The sequence below is a fragment of the Nerophis lumbriciformis genome, linkage group LG06, assembly GCF_033978685.3.
Source record: "Nerophis lumbriciformis linkage group LG06, RoL_Nlum_v2.1, whole genome shotgun sequence".
NCBI lineage: Eukaryota > Metazoa > Chordata > Actinopteri > Syngnathiformes > Syngnathidae > Nerophis > Nerophis lumbriciformis.
The window spans coordinates 46,308,627-46,336,265 of record NC_084553.2 but is presented as its reverse complement, the minus strand read 5'-3'; the positions used below and the strand labels follow the sequence as shown (position 1 = coordinate 46,336,265).

The 27,639-nt window shown below is 39.0% G+C and overlaps 1 protein-coding gene across 3 annotated transcripts in view; it reads right to left on the bottom strand.

Moving 5' to 3' along the window:
- Positions 1–27,639, bottom strand: part of LOC133608863 (protein unc-13 homolog C) — a 384,474-nt gene that overhangs the window by 262,527 nt on the left and 94,308 nt on the right. For all 3 annotated transcript variants that reach the window (XM_061964459.2, XM_061964461.2, XM_061964460.2), the window contains exons 3-5: positions 21,479–21,501; positions 20,890–20,936; positions 4,281–4,359 (exon numbers count right to left, since the gene is read on the bottom strand). In XM_061964459.2, coding sequence (XP_061820443.2) covers positions 4,281–4,359; positions 20,890–20,936; positions 21,479–21,501 — 149 coding nt within the window. The remainder of the gene's footprint in view (positions 1–4,280; positions 4,360–20,889; positions 20,937–21,478; positions 21,502–27,639) is intronic.

Sequence of the window (27,639 nt, the reverse complement as noted above, 5' to 3'; positions counted from 1 at the left end):
GCTATGTTATGCTGCCCCAAATACTGTACATTTCCTGTATTTTTACCTTTCTTTTATCACCTCAACCTGGTTCTTATATGCTGGCACGGTTTGTAAATGCATGAAAGTGAGCTTTAAAGACGATGTAATGTTGAGTGAACAGTGAAGTGTTCATTTTGGATTTTCTGCTACCAGATCGAATGAACCATTTTGCATTTTTGCAATAAGGTATAGGTCAGGGGTCGGCAACCCGCGGCTCTAGAGCCGCATTCTTTAGCGCCGCCCTAGTGGCTCTCTGTAGCTTTTTAAAAAATGTATGAAAAATGGAAAAAGATGAGAGGAAAAAAAAAATGTTTTTGTTTTAATATGGTTTCTGTAGGAGGACAAACATGACACAAACCTCCCTAATTGTTATAAAGCACACTGTCAGCTTCACTGATTCGAGTATTGGGCGAGCGCCGTTTTGTCCTACTAATTTTGGCGGTCCTTGAACTCACCTTAGTTTGTTTACATGTATAACTTTCTCCGACATTCTAGGACGTGTTTTATGCCACTTCTTTTTCTGTCTCATTTTGTCCCCCAAACTTTTAAGGTTGTGCATGAATGCACAAAGGTGAGTTTTGTTGATGTTATTGACTTGTGTGGAGTGCTAATCGGACATATTTGGTCACTGCAAGCTAATCGATGCTAACATGCTATTTAGGCTAGCTATATGTACATATTGCATCATTATGCCTCATTTGTAGGTATATTTGAGGTCATTTAGTTTCCTTTAAGTCCTCTTAATTCAATTTATATCTCATGACACACTATCTGTATGTAATATGGCTTTTAATTTTTTGCGGCTCCAGACAGATTTGTTTTTGTATTTTTGGTCCAATATGGCTCTTTCAACATTTTGGGTTGCCGACCCCTGGTATAGGTTGTGTTGCACATTCTTAAATTGATTAAAAATTGTCTTTTTTATTGAACTTTGACAGCAACATTTTTTTGTCATTGTATTTTATAACTGACAGATTCAAATAAAATTTGGAGCTATTAATGCGGCACTTAAAAGAAGTTAAATAAAAAAATAAAAAAATACAATCTAATTAACATTGCTTAAACTGATAAATTGCACTCAAAGATTGTTGTAGTTAACTTAAAAAAACCCGGTGTGTGGAATAAAAAAAGGTATTAATTTATTTCAAACCGAGCCATAGCCTTAAATTCAAACATTGTACCAAACAGTAATTATGGCGTACCGTTACACCCCAACATAATATACCGTAAAATCCCCAAAATATTAAAAAATAAATAAAATAACAATAAGACAACAACCCATACTTACCAAGACAATGTTGGTTTTTAATTTAATGAGAGATATGGACAAATACAGCATCAACTCATGTGGTTCACTGTGATACAAAACATTCATCAGCATCTACTTGCATGTGCATGACTTCAAGTATTACTAAGCATTCAAATGCACCTCGACTAGAACCTCCAAATTGTTCAAAAATAAATGAGCATTAACGGACATAACTGTCTGGTACATGATGATGAAAAAACATACGGTGCACAGGACAAAACATGTGCTGCACGTCATGGACAAACGAGTACAAACGGACATTGATAGTACTATTTGGCATCGGGGCACGTTGTCGTCATCGAGAGGCAGCGACCGTGTGCTGGTAAAGTGGGCCGCGCCTCAACAGGCGTGACTGTCGGATATGTTATGACACTTTATGTGCCAATAAGTAAATAAATAAATAAATAAAACAGGGTGGGCAACGTCACTGGGTTGCAAAGTCAAACACTCTCTCCTGGATCATTAATCACACATGAGAACTCGCAATGTAGCCCCGATGCGTTCATCATAAATGTTATTTACGGTATAATTAGCTTAACCACCATCCCAATAATGCGGTACTTGAATGATTTAAACCTACTACATTTCCTCAGATGGTGGACTACTCTCGAATAGACTACTGTTTGTTTCCAAATCAATCAAAAAACAATAATATTTGCTTCCCATTGTTGGCTGGTAGATGTCTTCACACACATCTCAAACATGGCATCTGTAAAGCTGAGGTTTATGTTGGAGTTGAACATTGAAGTACTTACTATGCTTACTTAAGTCAATAAACACCACTACATGAGGAAATGTGTACATTTGAACACATTACTGTAGTCCCTGCAAAGGAACCGGTTTGATTCCAGTCCATCAGGTTGATTTAGAGCTCACAGTTGTATGGTATCTCTACAATTTGAGCGATACTTACGGTACTATTCTTAATCGTTCTTAAAAGCATTCTGGGATTATTATATCCCACTGTTTGGGGTGTCCTACATTTTTTACATGGTCAAAAGGCTTTGGAAGACATGCTTGGTAATTGTGATTTGTTATATATTGTATATGTTATATAAAAATATAATATTAATATATCAGTATATATTATATACTGTATATTAGGCCTGGGTGATATATCAAGTTTGTAAGATGTATCGATATATTTTTAAAAAGATATGAATTAAGAACATATCGATATAATTAATTTCACGTTAAAATTACCAAACGCCGCTTATTTGTTGTGTTCCTTGTTCTCCCCCGCCCTTTTGTATTATTTTCACAGCTATGTTATTTATTTTACGTAGAAAGAATATTTTTCAATTTTATTTATGTTATGTAATTCTGTGCTACTTAAACAGTTTCTTTTCTGTGCTGTTAATACCCATCTTGACTAACTGGTTAATAAAAGTGCCACTTACTGTTTACAGTACAGCTGTCATTCACTTCGATTTCACTGAATTATCACTCAAAAATTAATATCTTTATATGTATACTTTCACCGGAAAATATATCGAGATATATATCGAATATCGAGTTTAAGTAAAAATATATCGAGCTATACTTTTTCGTCCATATCGCCCAGCCCTAGTGTATATATAATATGTAAATATTACATATATGTTATATTTTATATTGCTGCTATGGTAAAATTTTAGTTTGTATTTGCTTTATCCTTTCCATCCTCTGTAACTGAGCTACTGTGTGGAACAATTTAGAGTTTGTCTAAGTTTAAGTCCAATGAAGTAATGGGTATATGACGCCTAAGTGAGTGTACAGTCCACTCACTACCTGCATTGATCCTGTGTTGGTGTTGCATAACGGTCATCTGCTTGATTTAAAAAGTCATTACATTTGACCCGCAAATACAATAAATAGTTAGCAAATATGATTGTTTTCGGGTAATTTTTAACAAATAGCGGCGCAGAAGGAATATGAAACGCCCAGCTCTGCTCAATGAGCCCAATAGTAAACCTTATTTGGTGCTATAAAAGCACTTAGTTCTATTTAGATCAGGGGTGTCAAACATACTGTACGAACAGGTTTTATCCGGCCAGCAGGATGAGTTGTAGAAAAAATTGCCGAAATGTTTGAACAAAATAAACTGCTGTTCTAAATGTGTCCACCAGATGTCGCAATAGCAATTCTTTGTATCTTTGTAGATTATGCTACATATGTAAAAAAAATAATAAACCACATGATGTTAGTGCACCAGTCGAGGAAAATGAGCAAACTACATAAATAACATGATTTTGATATTATCTTTTTATCTTGATAGACTGAAAATTAACACCAATGAGTTGACTGATGAACATTATCACATAATTTATTCAGAAAGTATAAATAACGACAAATATAGATATAATACTATTAACCGCAACATGTAAGTGTAAAAAAAAACAACAACATTATGATTTGTACATTTTCAGAATGTGCTTGTTCTATTTTTAAACAAAGAAAACAATCTGAAGTTATCTTTATTTTTAAGTTATCGTGCTGTGATTTTACCAGTCCGGCCCACTTGGGAGTAGATTTTTCTCCGTGTTGCCCCCCCATCTAAAATGAGTTTGACACCCCTGATTTAGATCAATGTTAGAGACAAAAACTGATGTCGGATGCGACTCTTCCAACTTCTTTTACTACGAGCTGTCACTTCTGATAAACAAAGTTTGGTGTTCCACATTCAAGGGACACAACAGCTGTACTGGCCATGTGTTCAGTTTTTTTTTTTTTCCTGGATCACTTTACAGGGTCTACATCCAACAGTTATTTCTCAACTTTTCACATCAAACCGATCAAGGACCTGTAGAATTGTATCAGGTGGCCAGTAAAGCACACCATCCTTTTTTATTGCCGTCTTCAGCGCATACTCACACAGCGCGGGGGTTACAGCATTGTGCCACAGAGAAAAGGTCACTCGGATGGATTTGACATAAATCACATGCAACCTTGTTTGAGGCAGATGACTCACCAGGTCTCGGACAAGAGGCACTGTCCTCTTGCGGCGTAAATCTGGCATGCTGTCAATACCATAAAGAATACTGCCAGCCCTAGAGAAGCAGACAGATTTAACGTGTATTAATATCGTATAATAATACATTGGTAGAAGAGGGCAAGTCGTTGATTTACGTGGCCGACAAACACCATTGATCACGCCACCTGTCAGACCTGACTCACCTTTGAATGTGACTTTATATGTGGTGATGACCACCCTTGTTTTTTTAAATCTTTCAAAACCTTCCTGCATCGTGTGGACTGCTATTCTTCTTTGCTCGTTGGTATATAAAGGTGCATACATTTACACAAGTACTGCATGGAGATTAGTACAGAGGTGACCATTGCTGCAGTTTTATCAGAACTCCAGAATTTATAATGGGTGTACAAGCTTTCTGTGCTACACTGTTCAATCACCTCCATTCATCTTAAGTTAACATATTTGCGAACCAACAATTGTGGGACAAAACTATTTTGTGGTTCAGGAATAATAAGCAGAAGTTAGGTTTTAGAGAGGACTCTGATTTTTTAAGTAATTATTTTATGTACTTTTTTTCATGTCTGTATAATCATGTTTTGTTTTAGTCATGTTTTGTTTAGTTATTGGACTCTTTAGTTTCTGGCTTTTCACTCCCTTGTCTTGTTTCCATGATTACACATTAGTTTCACCTGTTCCACGTTTGGACTCATTGTGCACTCGTGTTTGTCACCATAGCAACCCATTAGTTTTCACCTGTCACGTCACGCACCTGTTTCACGTTTTGAGTAACGCACCTGTTTTCGTTAATCATGTCTGTAGTATTTAAGTTCATTGTTTTCAGTTGTCTTTGTGGTGACATCCCGCATTTATACTCTCCACACACCCTTATGACCCTTGCTGTGCTTTTTCAAGCCGTTTTTTCATCCAAGTAAGTTTTCTTTATTCATGCCATAGTTTGCAAGTTTTGTTTAATTGTTCATAGTTTCTGCCAATGTGCAAGTTCTGTGTTTATAGTCTAGTTTTTTACCTCCGCCCCTGTGCGCACCTTTTGTTTGATCCTTTTTTTTGTAGTTATAGTGTTTAAATAAATCATGTATTTACCTTCACGCCACAGCTGGTCCAATTCACTTGCACCTCGGGAGAACAAACCAAGCCATAGACCTAGTCTTGACACTTTTCAAATATTCACCTGGTGTGTTGGCTTTATAGTGGAATTTATCAAACTCTTGACGCCTTTATACTTTTTGGGGAATTGTCCTTATTGTTCACAATCATTACGAAAGACATGATGGCGGCTATATATACATGAAGAAATGTATATTGATTGATTGATTGAAACTTTTATTAGTAGATTGCACAGTGAAGTACATATTCCGTACAATTGACCACTAAATGGTAACACCCGAATAAGTTTTTCAACTTGTTTAAGTCGGGGTCCACTTAAATTGATACATTGATACATATGTAATGTAGTAACCGACACATTCATAATAACATGTGATATTTACGTTTTTTGGCACATTCATTTCAAAAACGCATAACAGTGTTCACTTTTTTTCAACATCACTGATTATTACTCACTGCAGACTTCATGATAGCCTACAAACATAATAACACACCACTTACTGAACAAGGTCTGCTGTCACTAGGATGCCAACTGTTAGGATATTTATATATTTATATATTATATAATTTTGCATTACAATATTGTTTTTTTTGTTAATATCAGGGGAACATTATCACAATTTCAGAATGGTTAAAACCATTAAAAATCAGTTCCCAGTGGCTTATTATATTTTTCGAAGTTTTTTTCAAAATTTTACCCATCACGCAATATCCCTAAAAAAACCTTCAAAGTGCCTGATTTTAACCACCCGTCCATTTTCCTGTGACGTCACATAGTGAAGCCAACACAAACAAACATGGCGGAAAGAACAGCAAGCTATAGCGACATTAGCTCGGATTCAGACTCGGATTACAGCGGATTATGTGATTCAACAGATTACGAATGTATTGAAACGGATAGTTGTAGTGTGGAGGCAGGTAGCGAAAACGAAATTGAAGAAGAAACTGAAGCTATTGAGCCATATCGGTTTGAACCGTATGCAAGCGAAACAGACGAAAACGACACGACAGCCAGCGACACGGGAGAAAGCGAGGACGAATTTGGCGATGGCTTTCTAACCAACGTTTGGTATGTTTGTTTGGCATTAAAGGAAACTAACAAATATGAACTAGGTTTACAGCATATGAAATACATTTGGCAACAACATGCACTTTGAGAGTGCAGACAGCCCAATTTTCATCAATTAATATATTCTGTAGACATACCCTCATCCGCGCTCTTTTCCTGAAAGCTGATCTGTCCAGTTTTGGAGTTGATGTCAGCAGGCTAGGGAAGCTAGGGTCGATAGGGGGTTTAGCTCGCTCGTCTGCGGGAACAAACTGCCGCCATTGCTTGCCGTGCTACCGAGGTCCTTTGTCCCTGAATAGCTCACACACTCCGGTAGATTCAATGGGGGTCTGGCGGCAGATTTATTTGACTTTATCGTTGGAAATGCATCTGCTTTGAGTGTCGCAGGATTTCCACACATTCTTGCCATCTCTGTCGTAGCATAGCTTTCATCGGTAAAGTGTGCGGAACAAACGTCCAATTTCTTGCCACTTTCGCATCTTTGGGCCACTGGTGCAACTTGAATCCGTCCCTGTTCGTGTTGTTACACCCTCCGACAACACACCGACGAGGCATGATGTCTCCAAGGTACGGAAAACAGTCGAAAAAACGGAAAATAACAGAGCTGATTTGACTCGGTGTTTGAGAAAATGGCGGATTGCTTCCCGATGTGACGCCACGTTGTGACGTCATCGCTCCGAGAGCGAATATTAGAAAGGCGTTTAATTCGCCAAAATTCACCCATTTAGAGTTCGGAAATCGTTTAAAAAAAATATATGGTCTTTTTTCTGCAACATCAAGGTATATATTGACGCTTACATAGGTCTGGTGATAATGTTCCCCTTTAATATCAGAGTGCGTTCTGCAAAAAGGTCATCCCTAGAAGCACACAGCTTACGGACAGGGACCCGCAGTTAAAATATACATCATCATATAATATACAAAATACAGAACAATACATTTCAAAATCAACCTAACAAATACCCATTTACAATTTCATTTTTAAATAAAAAATGAATCTTTAAATCAGTGGTTCTTAACCTTGTTGGAGGTACCGAACCCCACCAGTTCCATATGCGCATTCACCGAACACTTTTTTAGTGAAAAATAAAATGTTTTTTTTTTTCAAATTCAAGACAAAGTTATATGTTTTTGGTAACACTTTAGTATGGGGAACATATTCGAAGTAACAACGACTTAATTTAGAGTTATTTGGACACTAGAGGAACATATTCTAAGTAATAAAGACTTAATTTAGAGATATTTGGTTAGGGTTAGGGTCAGGGTTAGAGGGTTCGGGTTATATAAAGGCCATGCCGAATAAGGCATTAATAAGTACTTAATAATGACTATTTAAGAGCCAATATGTTACTAATTTGCATGTTGATAAGCAACTAATTAATGGTGAATATGTTCCCATACTAAAGTGTTACCATGTTTTTTTACTGGTGCATAAAATGAACCGTGCATGAACATCACCTTGTTCAAACAACAAAACCAACACAGTGCATAAACTCACAACAAATTACACACCTGCAAACCAGTCAGCTGTTGCCGTATCCGTAATACGCCGATAGGGAGAAGTTTGTATTTACACGATGAGTCGGGTATGTTTTGACCTGCGCCGAACCCCTGAGCCCGACTCACCGAACCCCTCGGGTTCGATCGAACCCAGGTTAAGAACCACTGCTTTAAATCCACCAAATCAGTCTCAATATCCTATTATCCAAATTTGATTAAAGGGTTGCATCCTGAAGCTCTGTGATAATCTCATCATACATACAGAGGTCAAGACCAAAATTATGCGACTAATGTGAATTCCTCAACCATAAGAGGTATGCTGAATGTACTAAGCATAACGACACAATAAATTTAGCTTAAAACGCCTTTTAAAAATGTTTAAAGAATCTAATTATTTTATAGAGCTATAAATCTTACTCCAGATCATCAGGCTTCTACAGGCTACACTAAAGCTTGTACACTTTTGATGACGATTTTTCCCTCTTAAGAAAGGTCTACTTCTAGTGTTATAACTATGAGAAATAGTGGTCATCTCCCGAAGATAAGGGGTTCTGGAACCAAGCGTCTTTTTGTGTCGTTCTCCCCATTTATGGGTCTAAACCGGCTGTCAAAGTGTACCAGCTTGTCTGAATATGTCCTCATCCTTCTGCTATCTATGTGAGAGGCTTGATTTATGATCTACAATATAGTTTGACGAGCAAGGAAACGAAGAAGCAGTCATCTCAACATATGCACACACGCTTGTGATCACGTCGCCACTATAAATAGTTTGTCTGTGTTAGCGCTTATAATAACATCACTAATACGTGGTTAATTTTCAAGTCACTAAATGTAAAAGGAGTATTGTGGGCGAAGTTTGCATGGTTATTTTTGGGGTTTTATGAGCGGAATAGAGGACCTCTATTGGCTTTGCTGTAAGCTGACTTTTATTTACATTTAATCACGAGTTAGAACGCATTAAAAATACATCCATCGTGTCTTTCATAATGATTTGTGAACGATAGGAAAAATTCCCAAAAAAGTGCAGTTCCCCATTAAGGTTCTGCTGTATTCTGTTGACTTTCACTGTAAACAATTACGTGTCTATGGCTATTTTCATTCATCCAGGCCATTGTATTCTTTGGGCATTCAATCGATCGCAACTGGACTGTTAAGATTGTCTTAGAGGACGTTTCACCTCTCGTCTGAGCAGGCTTCATCAAATTATGCTCATAGACTTAGATTGGTCAAATCTAGTCTGACTAATTCTAGTCTATGAGCTAAGATTGGTCGGATCTAGTCTGACTAATCTAAAGTCTATGAGCTAGGGGTTGACATATAAATCGATTCACATCTGAATCGCAATTCTTATTCATCCTTATTCATTTTTTAAAACATGTGTTTATTGGGTTAATGTCTACATAATTGACTGGAACAGTCAAAAACATCAAATGCTTTTTCCCCCCCCTACCCCCAATAAGTAACAACAAAAGAACAAAAAGACAAAAAAATAAACCAAAAACAAAATAGTAATAATCATAATAATAAAATACATAAATTAGAAAAACAAAAAAACACACACAGATATCAACATTAAACCACAGACAGCTGCATTCCTGAATTGCCCCAGAGAGATGCATCGACCAACAAGCATACAAAAGGCTCATAAACAACCCATATTTCAATTGTGTTTGAATCGGGGTTGATTTACATATTTTATATACAAACCCCGTTTCCATATGAGTTGGAAAATTGTGTTAGATGTAAATATAAACGGAATACAATGATTTGCAAATCCTTTTCAACCCATATTCAATTGAATGCACTACAAAGACAAGATATTTGATGTTCAAACTCATAAACTTTTTTTTTTTTTTTGCAATTAATAATTAACTTAGAATTTCATGGCTGCAACACGAGCCAAAATAGTTGGGAAAGGGCATGGTCACCACTGTGTTACATGGCCTTTCCTTTTAACAACACTCAGTAAACGTTTGGGAACTGAGGAGACACATTTTTTAAGCTTCTCAGGTGGAATTCTTTCCCATTCTTGCTTGATGTACAGCTTAAGTTGTTCAACAGTCCGGGGGTCTCCGTTGTGGTATTTTAGGCTTCATAATGCGCCACACATTTTCAATGGGAGACAGGTCTGGACTACAGGCAGGCCAGTCTAGTACCCACACTCTTTTACTATGAAGCCACGTTGATGTAACACGTGGCTTGGCATTGTCTTGCTGAAATAAGCAGGGGCGTCCATGGTAACGTTGCATGGATGGCAACATATGTTGCTCCAAAACTTGTATGTACCTTTCAGCATTAATGGCGCCTTCACAGATGTGTAAGTGACCCATGTCTTGGGCACTAATACACCCCCATTCCATCACAGATGCTGGATTTTCAACTTTGCGCTTATAACAATCCGGATGGTTCTTTTCCTCTTTGGTCCGGAGGACACGACGTCCACAATTTCCAAAAACAATTTCAAATGTGGACTCGTCAGACCACGGAACACTTTTCCACTTTGTATCAGTCCATCTTAGATGAGCTCAGGCCGAGCGAAGCCGACAGCGTTTCTGGGTGTTGTTGATAAACGGTTTTCGCCTTGCATAGGAGAGTTTTAACTTGCACTTACAGATGTAGCGACCAACTGTAGTTACTGACAGTGGGTTTCTGAAGTGTTCCTGAGCCCATGTGTTGATATCCTTTACACACTGATGTCGTTTGTTGATGCAGTACAGCCTGAGGGATCGAAGGTCACGGGCTTAGCTGCTTACGTGCAGTGATTTCTCCAGATTCTCTGAACCCTTTGATGATATAACGGACCGTAGATGGTGAAATCCCTAAATTCCTTGCAATGGCTGGTTGAGAAAGGTTTTTATTAAACTGTTCAACAATTTGCTCACGCATTTGTTGACAAAGTGGTGACCCTCGCCCCATCCTTGTTTGCGAATGACTGAGCATTTCATGGAATCTACTTTTATACCCAATCATGGCACCCACCTGTTCCCAATTTGCCTGTTCACCTGTGGGATGTTCCAAATAAGTGTTTGATGAGCATTCCTCAACTTTATCAGTATTTATTGCCACCTTTCCCAACTTCTTTGTCACGTGTTGCTGGCATCAAATTCTAAAGTTAATGATTTTTTGCAAAAAAAAGAATGTTTATCAGTTTGAACATCAAATATGTTGTCTTTCTAGCATATTCAACTGAATATGGGTTGAAAATGATTTGCAAATCATTGTATTCCGTTTATATTTACATCTAACACAATTTCCCAACTCATGGAAACAGGGTTTGTACATTCACGTTTCTGAAAAACACCCCACTGGTCTTGAAACTTTGCAGAACAACCATTCAATGTCAGCCTAATCTTTTTCAATTTGAGAATATAAATAACATCTTTAATCCAGCGGGTGTGGCAAGTAGGCGCTGTTGCCTTCCAATTTAAATTCATCCCGATTCTAAATAGATTCATAATTTTAAAACAAACCCAACAACAAACAATAAACTTTTTTTATTTTTTAACAAGAATCAGTTTTTAAAATACATTGGTAGGCCATTATTAAGCAACAAAAAGGTGCTTTTGTAACCTGTAACCTCTTTTGAAAAAGTTGTATTCTAATTATTATAAAATCGGTTTGAATCGAGACTCCAGTTGAATCTAGAATCGATCTTAAAATCGAATAGTCACCGGAGGAGTCTGAATTGAATCGAATCGTAAGGAGCCCAAAGGTTCACCCCCCTACTATGAGCTGAGATTGGTCAGATCTGGTCATCATCTCTGAGCATGAATTAATGCAGTCTGCTCAGACAAGTGATGAAATGTCTTTTAATCCATTGAATCCCCTGAGAACAAAATAGTGACCTGTAGTTCCACTTTCTTTGTAAGTGTAGTCTCTTTGTGCATCACAGACATACCGTACACATATATTTTCCAGACAGGATTGATCAAACTTGAGTTACAATGTATTTGTTTTACAAGATACACGTATTTATTGTTTTCAAGTAAATTGCAAAGAATAGTGGTAATATTATAGTTGATTATAAAGTCTGGATCAGGAGAGTAAGACAATTGGCCCCTCAGAGAATACTGTATGACACAGTCAGGGCCTACCATATTCCCTGAGAAACAGATTGTGTTGAGTTTTCTGCTTAGCCGAAACTCGTTTTACTCTCTCACTGCAGGAAGTAAAAACATCTCTTTACTTGGCCTTTTATATAACTCTTCTGTTTCTCAAGCTGCTGTACCTCACACTTTGAAACCCACATATCTTTTTTTCACAACTCTGTTATCATGCATAATTATTTCCAGTTAGGAAGAAGCACACATGTAAAACTTTAACTCCAAATTAATGGTTGAAATAATTCAGGTCTTGACTGCATGTGTGACTATTACATTTAACTGCAACCAATTAATGTTTTACTGTGCTATAAAGTAATTCATGTAAAATGTAATATTTATAATACATAAACTCATCGGTAAAAGCATGTTTTTGCACATCCAGTAGTACAGTAGTGCCTCAACTCATGACCACATTACTTTCTACGACCGAGCTCGTAACGCAACACACTCGTATCCTCAAAGCTCCGCCCATTGACGTGAAATAAAAACATTGTATTTGGTGCTTGGCTCTTCCAAAACCTCACACTTTTAAAATGTAGCTTTTTAAATCCTTTTAAAAAGACAAGCAAACGTTTAGACAATACATATTGTTGGAAAACATTACAATAGCGTGTACTACAAACAACTACAGTAGTTTTATGGAATATTGTAATAATATTGTTCAGCATTGGAGAGTGGACCTTTGTAGGTATCTGCTATGAGCTGCTTTTCCATCGGTTGATAATAGGAACTAGGAAATCACTGTTTATGTTCCACGCAGACTTAAATGAGTGACGGACCGGAGACAAATGATACAAATGTGTTGGGACCAAAGGTAATGCTCGACTGTCCAGTTTGTTTAATCAGGACGAGGCGGAACAAACTGAAACACGTCAAACAAATCATCTGCAGCTTCTCAAAGTTTTATGGATAAATGTTCATCATTTGAATGTCTGGGTGTGATTTGCGCTGACGCAACAGTGGGGCTGATTTCCTAGGTCGGCTTCTAACAGGTGTAACATGTTTTTAATGGTTTGTTTCTCTACTTCCCTTCTCATGCACTAGTTTCCTCAGTTCCATGGTTGAAGGGTAGGATCAAATCTCAAACATGCGCGTCCACTGTGGAATCAAAATGTGTGTTTTTTTTCTTTTTTGTAAACAAAGCAGGAATAGCGATGTGTAACAATATATTAAATCTTTATTGCTGAAACGGCACAACCCAGTGAAAAATATTACTTCAACCATCCATCCATGCATCCATCTTCTTCTTCCGCTTATCCGAGGTCGGGTCGCGGGGGCAGCAGCTTAAGCAGAGAAACCCAGACTTCCCTCTCCCCAGCCACTTCGTCCAGCTCCTCCCGGGGGATCCCGAGGCATTCCCAGGCCAGCTGGGAGAGATAGTCTTCCCAGCGTGTCCTGGGTCTTCCCCGTGGCCTCCTACCGGTCGGACGTGCCCGAAACACCTTCCTAGGGAGGCGTTCGGGTGGCATCCTGACCAGATGCCCGAACCACCTCATCTGGCTCCTCTCGATGTGGAGGAGCAGCGGCTTTACTTTGAGCTCCCCCCGGATGACAGAGCTTCTCACCCTATCTCTAAGGGAGAGCCCCGCCACTCGGCGGAGGAAACTCATTTCGGCCGCTTGTACCCGTGATCTTGTCCTTTCGGTCATGATCCAAAGCTCATGACCATAGGTGAGGATGGGAACGTAGATCGACCGGTAAATCGAGAGCTTTGCCTTCCGGCTCAGCTCCTTCTTCACCACAACGGATCGATACAGCGTCCGCAATACTGAAGACGCCGCAACGATCCGCCTGTCGATCTCACGATCCACTCTTCCCCCACTCGTGAACAAGACTCCGAGGTACTTGAACTCCTACCAACCGATGGTGAAAATGCTCGTGACTTAAGGTATGCTCGCAACATTTCCGCCGCTGGTTGAAGTAGTAATTGTCCACAGCACACAGTCAAGAGATCGACACAATCCTGCCGTTTAACAGCTGAAACTGAGACTCTAAGTGCGAAGGACGACCCCCACTAACTCAGAAAAACAAACCATTAAAAACATGTCCCACTGTATATCAGACTTGGCAAAGTGACGCAACCGTCCACAGCACACAGTCAAGAGATCGACACAATCCTGCCTTTTATCAACAAAAATTGAGGATGTGAGTGTGAAAGGCGAAATTCACCAAATCAGAAAAACGATCCAATAAAAACGCGTCCGGCTGTATAGCCAGTCTGCACCACTCCAAAGCAAAATTCAGCTTCCGCGAACATGGATCCAATAAATAATAGAGAAGCTATCGAACTGTCGGCCAGACATGTTTTAATTTGTTCTTTTATCCTGTCTCTACGAACTGGAAGAGCGAGCATTAGCCTTGGTCACTGGGTCTTACGCAGTGTGACAGTCTCTCACTGTCGGGGTTCCATGGACCATCAAGGACTGACATGACTGGAGCAGTTTTGACTTTGTTTTATTATTTCAATAAAACGTAAGTGCAGGTCGGGTCTCTTTTCAGCCTTCCTCTTCCCACTGCTCGCTCTTCCGGTTCACTTTTCAGCCTTCCGCGTCGTCTCCGTCTGCCTCTGGCTCTCTTCCGCGCTGCATCCGTTGCTGGCTCTCCACTTGTTGATTTGTCTCCACCTTCTGCTTCCCCGTCCTCCTCTGCTGCTCCCTTTTTATTCAGTGACAGAGGATTATATAATCGTGCCCGGCTGGGCGATCCACACACCTGAAATTCATTACAGCGTCGATTCCGGCGCGCCCCGCCTCGCCGCTGGCCCGCCGGCCACGCCTTCTCACCGCCATCTTGGAGTCGGCCCCGGCGTGCCCTGCCTCGCTGTCGGTCTGCTGGCCACGCCTCCCCACAGTCCTCCACCGCCAGACGCAAGCCGGGACTCCGACCGGCTGAGACCTCCTACCCCCATTTTTGAGGGAGAGGGAAGTGAAGACGGCCAGGTCCACCTGTGCCCCCAGTCTTCTCCTCCTTTTCCACCTGTTCTTTTTCTTCCTCTTCCTCTTCTTTTTCTTTGTCTTCTTCTTTGTCTTTGTCTTCTTCTTCTTGTCCTTCTTCTTCTTCTTGTCCTTCTTCTTTTTCTTGTTCTTCTTGTTTTTCTTCTACTGCTTGTCCTTCTTGTCCTTCTTCTTCTTCTTCTTCTTGTCCTTCTTCTTTTTCTTGTTCTTCTTCTTCTTGTCCTTCTTCTTATTCTTCTCCTTCTTCTTTTTCTTGTTCTTCTTCTTTTTGTTCTTCTTGTCCTTCATGTCCTTCTTCTTCTTGTCTTTCTTCTTTTTCTTGTTCTTCTTCTTCTTGTTCTTCTACTTCTTGTCCTTCTTGTCCTTCTTCTTCTTCTTCTTCTTGTCCTTGTTCTTTTTCTTGTTCTTCTTCTTCTTGTCCTTTTTATTCTTCTTGTCCTTCTTCTTTTTCTTGTTCTTCTTCTTCTTGTTCTTCTTGTCCTTCATGTCCTTCTTTTTCTTGTTCTTCTTCTTCTTGTTCTTCTTCTACTTCTTGTCCTTCTTCTTCTTCTTCTTGTCCTTGTCATTTTTCTTGTTCTTCTTCTTCTTGTCCTTCTTCTTCTTCTTGTCCTTCTTCTTTTTCTTGTTCTTCTTCTTCTTGTTCTTCTTGTTCTTCATGTCCTTCATGTCCTTCTTCTTCTTCTTGTCCTTCTTGTCCTTCTTCTTCTTCTTGTCCTACTTGTCCTTCTTCTTCTTCTTCTTCTTCTTCTTGTCCTTCTTGTCCTTCTTCTTCTTGTACTTCTTCTTTTTCCTGTTCTTCTTCTTGTTCTTCTTCTTCTTCTTGTCCTTCATGTCCTTCTTCTTCTTCTTCTTCTTCTTGTCCTTCATGTCCTTCTTCTTCTTCTTCTTCTTGTCCTTCTTCTTCTTCTTCTTCTTTCCCCCCCACAGAAGAAGAAGGACAAGAAGAAGAAGAAGGACAAGAAGAAGAAGAAGAAGAAGGGCATGGAGGACAAGAAGAAGAACAAGAAGAAGGAGAACAAGAAAAAGAAGAAGGACAAGAAGAAGGACAAGAAGAAGAAGAAGAAGAAGAAGGACATGAAGGACAAGAAGAAGAACAACAAGAAGAAGAAGAAGAACAAGAAAAAGAAGATGGACAAGAAGAAGAAGGACAAGAAGAAGAAGACAAAGACAAAGAAGAAGACAAAGACAAAGAAGAGGAAGAGGAAGAAAAATAACAGGTGGAAAAGGAGGAGAAGACTGGGTGCACAGGTGGACCTGGCCATCTTCACTTCCCGCTCCCTCAAAAATGGGGTGCGGGGGGAGTAGGCTCAGCCGGTCGGAGTCCCGACTTGCGTCTGGCGGTGGAGGACTGTGGGGAGGCGTGGCCGGCAGACCGACAGCGAGGCGGGGCGCGCCGGGATTGACGCTGTAATAAATCTCAGGTGCGTGGATTGCCCAGCTGGGCACAACTATATAATCCTCTGTCACTGAATAAAAAGGGAGCAGCAGAGGAGGTCGGGGAAGCAGAAGGTGGAGACAAATCAACAAGTGGAGAGCCAGCAACGGATGCAGCGCAGAAGAGAGCCAGAGGCAGACGGAGACGACGCGGAAGGCTGAAAAGCGAACCGGAAGAGCGAGCAGTGGGAAGAGGGGAGCTGAAAAGCTGGAGAAGAGAGCCGCCAGGCAAGAGAAGAAGAGACTAGATTGTAAACCTGGTAACCATGCTTGGCTTAATTCCATCGGTCCTAGAAGAACCCCACGACACGAGTCTGTCACACGCAGACATACTTGTCCGTGGCTTTTTGGTGTGTCACTCAAAGAGGTCCGTGTGCAACATAAACAGCAATATCCTAGTTCCTATTGTTGCACTACAGAGATACTTTTGCCAGATCTCACAAGACCAACAAGCAACCAGCTCTATGAAAACAAAGCCCGAATAATAATCAGACTTGGCAACGCTGTAAGGAGAAGAAGCCCGAAGGACACATTGCATAAGTCCGATACCCAAGGTACATGCTGTACCATATTATTGCATTCTTTCATAAAACTACTGTAGTTGTTTGCACTCCATTGTAATGTGTGGATTTTCAAACTGTATTTATGATCTAAAAGTTTGGTTTTCTTTATTTAAAGACATTTTACATGAAAATTGTGCTGTTTTGGGGGCCAAGCACGGTCCTAGGACCAATTGCTGTCGACTATAGAAAGGAAGAGACAATGACTACATCAAGTCCTAGTATCCCAGTGTTTGGGGAGCCGCGATTGCTTTTGTCCGTGTGACATTTAGGTACTCGGTCCCCTCGGCTGTCTCCATCCTCACTCTAGTTGGGGTCAGCTCCACATCCTTCCCTTGCCGTCCCGCCAGCCTTGCTCCTCTGCCACGAGGCTCTCAGTGGCATCACCTCAACTGTCACTCAAAAGGCTCTCTAATGACCTCAACATCCAGTTTCCGACGCCTCTGCGCTGCTGGAGCTTCCTCCAGCCTTTATGCCAGCCCCCTCTGCGACATCGGGGGTATGACCCCTGATGTCGCACAACGTAATAAGCGGAGTTCGGCCCCTGATGAATAGCGAGCTCGGGTCACATACTTTACCTAATAAGTAGTGGTTGAACATGCGGAGTAGCTTACGATACCGTATAATGTCATTGCGTCGTATAGTAAGAGTATCCATACTGTAACGATACTAGACTATGAGAGCCAAAGATAAGATGTAACAGTCACAGTATAGATTTCTGCTATTACTGTATCAACGCTGTACAGAGAGTTAATACTATACATCGTGATATTTGGTACAAGCCTTAATAGTTGGACGCCGGACAACAACAGTATTGATATCTGATCTTGCACTTTTATTTTTCTTTAAGAGCAAACGATACGATACATTAAGAGATCAATATTTGCTTTGACTCCTAATAGTTTGACGTTGCACAGCAACAGTATTTATACCTGATGTCTGAGTAGTGTTGTCCCGAGACCAATTTGTATTTTGGTAAATTATTTCAACACTTTTCGGTACTTTTCTAAATAAAGGGGACCACAAAACATTGCGTTATTGGCTTTATTTTAACCCAAAAATCTTAGGGTACATTAAACATTTGTTTCTTATTGCAAGTTTTTCCTTAAATAAAATAGTGAACATACAAGAAAACATGTCTTTTATTAGTAAGTAAACAAACAAAGGCTCCTAATTTAGCTGCTGACGTATGCAGTAACATATTGTGTCATTTTCCATTCTATTATTTTGTCAAAACTATTACAATTAATTATTAATCTACTTGTTCATTTACTGTTAATATCTGCTTACATTCTCTTCTAACATGTTCTATCTCCACTTCTGTTCATTAGTTTTGGATGACACCACAAATTTGGGTATCAATCCGATACCAAGTCATTACAGGATCATACATTGGTCATATTCAAAGTCCTCATGTGTCCAGGGACATATTACCTGAGTTTATAAACATAATATACATTTTTTAAAAACAAAAGAAGATTTTGTGATGCGAAAAAATAGCGACGTAATCATAGTTTTATCGACTTCATACGCTACTGTACTTGGTATCATTACTGTGGATGTTAGGTGTAGATCCACCAATGGCGTTTGTTTACTTTTTGACGCCGGTGAGCTACGATGTGTAGTGAAGCATGTTTAGCTATTCCACGTCCTGCAGGGATGATACTGGTACTTTTCAGAGGCGGTATAGTACTGAAAATGATTCATTAGTATTGCGATACTATGCTAATACCGGTATACCGTACAACCCTATGTCTGAGTATCATGGTTGTGAGTCAAGATTGCAAGAGTACAGATACCTGTATAAATACTGTACCATGGGTGCCAACGTTATGATACATTGCAATATCAGTTTGTAATGTAGTTTCCCCATTGTGGGATGAATACAAGTCTATCCTATCCTATCCTAATAAATGGAAATCGGACATTAACAATCTCAATACCTGTTGTTGGCTGCATTGTAAGAGTTATTGATATGATACCAGACCTTCTAACCTTGAAGAAATGTTATGAGTAGGGATGGGTACCTTTCACATTTGAAATATATGGTACCAATTCCAGGTACCTGTGAATCGATACCGGTACTCAATGAAACCGGTTTTGGGTATTTGTGTTAAATTGGGCGGTGGCGTGGCTCAAATGGTAAAATAGCTGTCCAGAAACCTGAGGGTTCCTGGTACGAATCTAGCTTCAGCCATTCTAGTAACTACCGTTGTGTCCTGATAGAAACTGTGCTGTACAGTTTTTATGTCTTGATTTTTTTCAAATTTCATTTGCAAGTACTATATGTAGATTTTGCATGCAATTGTAATTCCAAGACGTTAGATGGCAATAGTGTATAGGCTACGGTGTGCTGCCTCGTCAAGGAGTGGTCTTTGCCATTTAGCTTAATGTAGTATTTTGTTGCACCCTGCAAAGTGTTTGTACCGTACATTTTGTGCTTATTACATACCAGCTCTTTGATTGTAACTTGCATCTTAGTTGTAGTTTTCATTACCAAATTGTGTTGAAATATCCATGTAAAATTGCTAATGCTAATTGGTAGCATGTCTAAGGAAAATTATCATCGAGCTGACATATTTTGATAGGTGAAACCATACTTTACTCTTTTCTATGAGGCATACTTGCTTTCTTGGCATGGAACATTGCAACATTATGTAGACGCAGTTTGACTGTCTGGTCCGAATGCTGCTTGAGTGCTTGTTTCCCTGCCAAGTGTATGTGCCGGATGTGGCGTCACGTGCAGCAAAGACATCAAAATATGGCAGAGTTTGATTTTACGTGAATTGATACGCAGTATTATTGACACAATTCGGTCGGTGCCTATAAAAGTATATAATTCGGTACCCATCCCTAGTTATATGTATGATTTGTGTTCTTGTATCAATATACTATGAGAGCTAACGATATGATACCATAAGGGTAACACTTTAGTATGGGGAACATATTCTAAGTAACAAATACTTAATTTAGAGTTATTTGGACACTAGGGGAAAATATAAGGGTTAGGGTTAGGGTTACTAATAAGCACTAATTCTGAGGTTATTGAGGGAAGACTCTTAGTTTTGATTGATTGATTGATTGAAACTTTTATTAGTAGATTGCACAGTACAGTACATATTCCGTACAATTGACCACTAAATGGTAACACCCCAATACGTTTTTCAACTTGTTTAAGTCGGGGTCCACGTTAATCAATTCATGGTACAAATATCAGCATAATACAGTCATCATACAAGTTAATCATCAGCGTATATACATTGAATTATTTACATTATTTGCATTATTTATATTTAATTAATGGCTTACTGGTTGTATAATAAGGCCATGCCGAGTAAGGCATTAATAAGTACTTAATAATGACTAATTAAGAGCCACTATGTTACTAATTTGCAGGATAATAAGCAACTAACTAATGGTGAATATGTTCCCCATACTAAAGTGTTACCACCATAAGATACTGATAATTGGTGCTAACTCCAATATTTCGATTTTGAAAAGCAACAGTATTGATACTGTGCACTAACACTGTACCGTGAACCCTAAAGTTATGATTCAGGGCGCTATTGTTATCTTGAGCCACCCTGGCTAAATATTTTGTTTTGCTCACTTTTAGATCATTGACAATTATTAGTCAAAACTGTGAAATTAAATATCTGGGTTGCATTGGGAATACTTGTGTGTAATTATTTCTCAGACATTTTTCCCCATACAGGGAGCATAGTTCCTTAACTAATTGGGGGCTGACTGCCAGGGAGAAAAAAAGATTCCTGTCACATTCTGCTCCCTCTGTTCGAGGATAAAAAATAAGCCAGCCAGAAATTGTAGACCGATTAGAGGAGAAAGTGAGCCACCACTCACCCTCCAGACTGCAAGCCGAGCACTTTGGGGTCCAAAATACTGCGAGGCTGCAAGAGAGAAGAGAAATGCACTGAGTTAAGAAACCACAGGCTATGAGCCACACAGGCAACGACAAAACAGCTAATTCATAACCAAAACAACTCCCACATTTGGGAGTCAATTCAGGATAAAAATAAATGATAGGCAAGGAGAACAAGGGGGAGGAGAGCGCAGCGAGAAGGGAGGAAAGCACCAACGGCAAAAAGGACCAAATTATTCCACATCAATGTAATTTGTGGGCTCAAGACTGAAAATGATGTCGCTCTTGGTGCTGCAGGCCGGATATGCCCATTGTGTAATGCTCCCTATTCACTGACCAAAAAAAATACGCTACAAAAATGTGTTGAAGAAGGGAGTAACAGGATGGATCAACGCAGGGATGGCATAACGAATTGTAATGTGGCACATGCAGGATTTTTGTTTTTGTTTTTTTTACAACACCTGCAGGAATATGAACACACCAACTGTTACACTTTGGGCCGAGTGCGAGACAAACAAACACATGCACGTGCATACATCACAGGAATCATAACAACATTGACTTCGAAACCTGAGTATCCAAAGCGCTGCAGTCTGAAAGGAGAAAATACAAAATATTCAATTAAAAAAGAACCATCTAACTGGGAAATACACTCATGTAGTGAATAAGATGTTTTTTCTTCAGTCGCCAAACGAGTTCAGACTGAATCAACAGAGCCTCTGCTGGTTGCAGCCAAGTACTACGCTTTACCAATGAACTCCACACTATTAATCATCATCTCACATCAGTCAATGATAGTGATATGGCCTTTGCATGATCGTCTATATACTGTTAAAAAGGGTACATCATATCAAAGTAAATAATAATCAATTGAATACAAATATACACTTTTCTCACATGTTACCATGGCACAGGGGTAGGGAACCTATGGCTCAAGAGCCAGATGTGGCTCTTTTGATAACCGCATCTGGCTCTCAGATAAATCTTAGCTGACATTGCTTAACACGATAAGTCAGCGTTTTTCAACCTTTTCTGAGCCAAGGCACATTTTTTTCATTGAAAAAATTCTGAGGCAAAAAAATGAAACTCAGTAGCCGATACTGACAATAAAAAAGTCGTTCTCGCAAGTGTTGGATATGAATTCAAATCATAACCAAGCATACATCACTATAGCTCTTGTCTCAAAGTAGGTGTACAGTCACGACCTGTCACATCACGCCGTAACTTATTTTGAGTTTTCTGGTGTTTTCCCTGTGTGTGTTGCGCTCCTATTTTGGTGGCTTTTCCTCTTTTGTTGGTATTTTCCTGGAGCAGTTTCATGTCTTCCTTGAATGCTATTCCCCGCACCTGCTTTGTTTTAGCAATCAAGACTATTTAAGTTGTGCGGACGCTATCCTTCTTTGTGGGGACATTGTTGATTGTCGTGCCATGTACGGATGTACTTTGTGGACGCCGTCTGCTTCGCACGCTGTAAGTCTTTGCTGTCGTCCAGCATTCTGTTTTTGTTTACTTTGCAGTCAGTTCAGTTTTAGTTTTGTTGTGCTTCAATGCCTTTTCTTAGCAGCACTTAGCGGCACTCGACTTTTGTTTATTTTTGGTTTAAGTGTTGGATACTTTTTTACCTACACGCTGCCTCCCGCATATTGTGATCACGACAAACCATGTTCCCGACATTTACAAAGCAATTAGCTACCTGCTGCCACCTACTGATATAGAAGAGTATTACACGGTTACTCTGCCGAGCTCTAGACAGCACAGACACTCAACAACGGCACATTTGCAGATTATAATTACTGGTTAGCAAAAAAATATTTTTAACGCAATTAGGTGAAATTACATAATCTCCCACGGCACACCAGACTTTATCAGTGGTTGAAAAACACAGCGATAAGTAATGAATAATTCCGCTGGTAATCACAGTGTTAAAAATAATGTTCAAAATATAAAACATTCTCATGCATTTTAATCCATCCATCCGTTTTCTACCGCACCTGTTCAAGAAGTCGCATTAATGATAAGAACTATTTTATTCATTATTTGCTAGCTTCAGAATAACAATGTTAATAAAAAGAAGAATAAACTTATTATACTCTAAAAATGTTGGTCTTACTTAAAAATGCACGCATTTAGTTGTATTCAATGTTAAAAAATATTATATGGCTCTCACGGAAATACATTTTAAAATATTTGGCTTTCATGGCTCTCTCAGCCAAAAAGGTTCCCGACCCCTGCCATAGCAAATACAATATACAGTACTGAAATGTGCAATTATTGTATATTTCTGGTTTATTTTTGGGAGCAAGACAATAACAGTTTCACAGCAAGTATTGCATTTATAAATAACTTAATTTTAATTTGTATTATTAATGTATATTAATATCATTAATGTTATTATTTTAAACATATACAGTCAAGCCTGCAAATCTTCATTTGGCCCAGCAAATGTATATGTAAGATTTTTGTTGAAATGTAAGTAAAAGCTGAGACGTATTATTTTCTCCCTACAATGGTGCCGTCTGTACGTTTACGTACGTATTATATCCTGGGAGACACCTGTGTCATTTCAAATCAAAGAAAACAATTGCTGGTTGAATGAAAGTAACTTAAAAAAATTGCCAGGGGTAGATATGTATGTATATTCATACTGTCGACATAAAGCTATCTTTTCACAGTCATTACTGTATGCTCTTAAAGGGGAACATTATCACAATTTCAGAAGGGTTAAAACCATTAAAAATCAGTTCCCAGTGGCTTATTTTATTTTTCGAAGTTTTTTTCAAAATTTTACCCATCACGCAATATCCCTAAAAAAAGCTTCAAAGTGCCTGATTTTAACCATCGTTATATACACCCGTCCATTTTCCTGTGACGTCACATAGTGATGCCGATACAAACAAAAATGGGGCATAGAACAGCAAGGTATAGCGACATTAGCTCGGATTCAGACTCGGATTTCAGCGGCTTAAGCGATTCAACAGATTACGCATGTATTGAAACGGATGGTTTGTAGTGTGGAGGCAGGTAGCGAAAACGAAATTGAAGAAGAAACTGAAGCTATTGAGCCATATCGGTTTGAACCGTATGCAAGCGAAACCGACGAAAACGACATGACAGCCAGCGACACGGGAGAAAGCGAGGACAAATTTGGCAATCGCCTTCTAACCAACAATTGGTATGTGTTTGTTTGGCATTAAAGGAAACTAACAACTATAAACTAGGTTTACAGCATATGAAATACATTTGGCAACAACATGCACTTTGAGAGTGCAGACAGCCCAGTTTTCATCAATTAATATATTCTGTAGACGTACCCTCATCCGCACTCTTTTCCTGGGGGTCTGGCGGCAGATTTCTTTGACTTTATCGTTGGAAATGCATCTGCTTTGAGTGTCGCAGGATATCCACACATTCTTGCCATCTCTGTTGTAGCATAGCTTTTGTCGATAAAGTGTGCGGAACAAACGTCCAATTTCTTGCCACGTTTGCATCTTTGGGCCACTGGTGCAACTTGAATCCGTCCCTGTTCGTGTTGTTACACCCTCCGACAACACACCGACGAGGCATGATGTCTCCAAGGTACAGAAAACAGTCGAAAAAACGGAAAATAACAGAGCTGATTTGAGTCGGTGTTTGTAATGTGTTTGAGAAAATGGTGGATTGCTTCCCGATGTGACGTCGCTCCGAGAGCGAATAATAGAAAGGCGTTTAATTCGCCAAAATTCACCCATTTAGAGTTCGGAAATCGGTTAAAAAAATATATGGTCTTTTTTCTGCAACATCAAGATATATATTGACGCTTACATAGGTCTGGTGATAATGTTCCCCTTTAACTGTTTTAAATGCTCACGTGAACGTATTGATTGCAAACAGGCAACAGAGAGAACGTAAGTCAATGAAAATGAGACATGTACGCTCTGTATTTTGACATGGGTGCATCAACTGAATTTCTGCAAAATGATTCCTTTTTATTGTGAATTCTTAGCCCAAAACATAACATTCATTTCCGAAAGGAAAATACATGTTGTCAATGGTCACTTGGAAACAGATACTCAAAAACAGGGCTATTCTACTGGAAGCCTGGGGGCCAATTCCGGACCGGAAATGACACCACACCGAACTCCGAGATCAGTTGAAAACTTGGGAGACAAACATTTGTGCTGCAAATTTCTAAAAACACTAGAGCTCTCCTGTTGTACAGAAGATCTTTGAACACTGTAAACACAATGTCAGATCCTTGCAGTGACATTTTAACCTTCCTCGCAAACAGAGCACTGGGGTCCAAACTTGTGATTAAAATAACTGAACCGTTCCTCAAAGAAACCCTTCAAGTCCTTTCCTTATTGGCAGTCACAAATGTTTTTAGCAATCTAATGTATGTGACGTGTGTTGCTGTAGCTTGTTTACTTCAGATGCAGTCAGCAGTCATTCCTTCAACTTATTTAATCATACTAGTAGTGTTCCTCAAGGTTCCATTTTAGGTCTTCTTGTCATCAACTTTTAGGCTATTCAAATGGAGGCATGTCATTTCAGTTAAAAAAAGACTCCCAAAACACTGGGATACTAGGACTTAAAGTAATCATTATCTCTTCCTTTCTATAGTCGACAGCAATTGGTCATAGGACCGTGGTTGAGACTCACATTTTTGCAGAAGATTTTTAAAAACACTGCAGTGTTGTCAAAGAGAAGATTTTCGACTAGCTTGTTTGTTTGTTTGCAAAAAGTCCTTAAAAAGAAGGAGACTGCTCCTGTAACGAACAAAATAATTAGACCAAAAATAAAAATCTACCTAAGAATACTTTGGTTCCCAGGATATATACAAAGTGATAATAGCGAAGGGAAAAGTCTGGTCCGCCGGTCAATAGCTTTATGGAATTAGTTAAATATTCCTGTTTTAAGGCTAGGGACCAGGGGTCAGACTTCCTTCTTTAGTATTCATATTTCTAAATTCCTACATTTAGTTTGTCAGTGTCACTAAATTACAAAATAAACTAGTACTCTTTATACAACAGGAGCAGTCTGCTGTTTCTAAGGACCTACGACCAAAAAATAGTCAAATATCCTCTATATCAGTGAATTTATTGACAGTGCAGTGTGAAAGCCGATGAGTTTACGGTACTTTGGAATTAAGTAACAAAAAACATGCTTGGTTTTCATCAGACAGCAACATCAATAATCAATGCTGAGCTAACAACACATCTTATTGTCTATTGTTACTGTCTTAAATTAAACATTTCAGGAGGTAATGCATGTAGTTGAGCATAACCTTAGTAGAATGAGTTTGATGCCCGAAGAGAGCTTATCTGAACAGTTCAACAACCAACCCTGTACATTAAATAGGTTGGATCAATGCAACACGATAGAAACCCCATCTCTTGTCGACCTTGTATACCTGATTAAACAGGCATGTAGACACAGGGTGTCATGTGAGCACCGGCGCCTCCGTATCATATTGTCATTTTGGAAGACCAACTGTGAAAAGTGCATGCCCTTACAAATAAGCAGTTCTGCAGGGGCGTAATTAGCGCACTATTGATCCTCGGATGATAGATGCCAGCACGATGGCGACGTCGAAACTGCAGACAGCTGTTCACAAGGGAAGGATGACTAGAAGTCACTGCCTTCATTAAAATAACATACAGCGCTTTTTGTTTGTTGTTGACATGCGGTCAAGAGCGATGTTGAGACAATATAGGTGGTGTCCTCTCTACTTGAAAGTTAGCACCAATTTAGATTTGAATGACTAAACATTAAAGTGCAAATCAGAGCATGTGTGTCCACTTGGCATAAGAGTTGCAGAATAGAAACTGTTACGATAAAATAGTTTTCAACACAACTTGATGCGAGTGTCAGGTGTAAAACTTTTAAAGAGGCGCCTCTGATACGGCTCCGATACTACCAAAAGTAGTCTGAGTCGACTTTATTCACTCCATGTCATGTTGTTTTTACTAAACAGATTCAAGGCAGCTTTAAAAGACAGCTTTTACAGGCATAAAGTTACAAACAAAATGGAAAAAGTTTAATGAAAAATTACCTTTATTTACCTGGTTACGATTTTTTTTCCTTTTTTTTTATTTAAAATCTTTTCCGATTTATTTATTTTGTTGTAATTGTTTGCCTCTTTTCATTTCATTCATTCATTTTTTATTTATCTCCTTCATTGATGTGCATCTTTTATTGATAGACAATTATACCACAATTATTCAATTTTACATTTACACACCAATGCCTGAGAAGGAGCAGGATGAAGAAAAATCTTATATTTTCCTGCCCCCTTCAACATAATACGTAGTCTTACTTAATAATATCATATAGTTTGCCTCTTTTTAAAGAAACCAATGCATAATGATGACAGAGATCAATCAAAACAAGTTGTTCTTTTATTTGATCAAAAACTAGTAGTTTGAACTGCATTTTACTCTAGGCAAAATTCTAATTTGAATAATGTTATTTTTAGACCAGATATGAATTGTACTTTTTATGGAATCATTTTCAAAGAACGGAATTAATAGCTTCTTCTGGGAAGCAATACTTCTGTCTTGAATAAAATACTTCTGTTAACAAAAACGTAGCATTGCACCTTGCAAGAAAATAAATAATCATCTCCAACATTGAGATTGATAAAGTGCAAACTCAAAATCGTTTGTCTTGAATAAAACACTTTTGTAAAGAAAAATGGAGTACATACATTGTATGCAAATAAATAAGCAAGTAAAATATTGAAAGGACTCTCC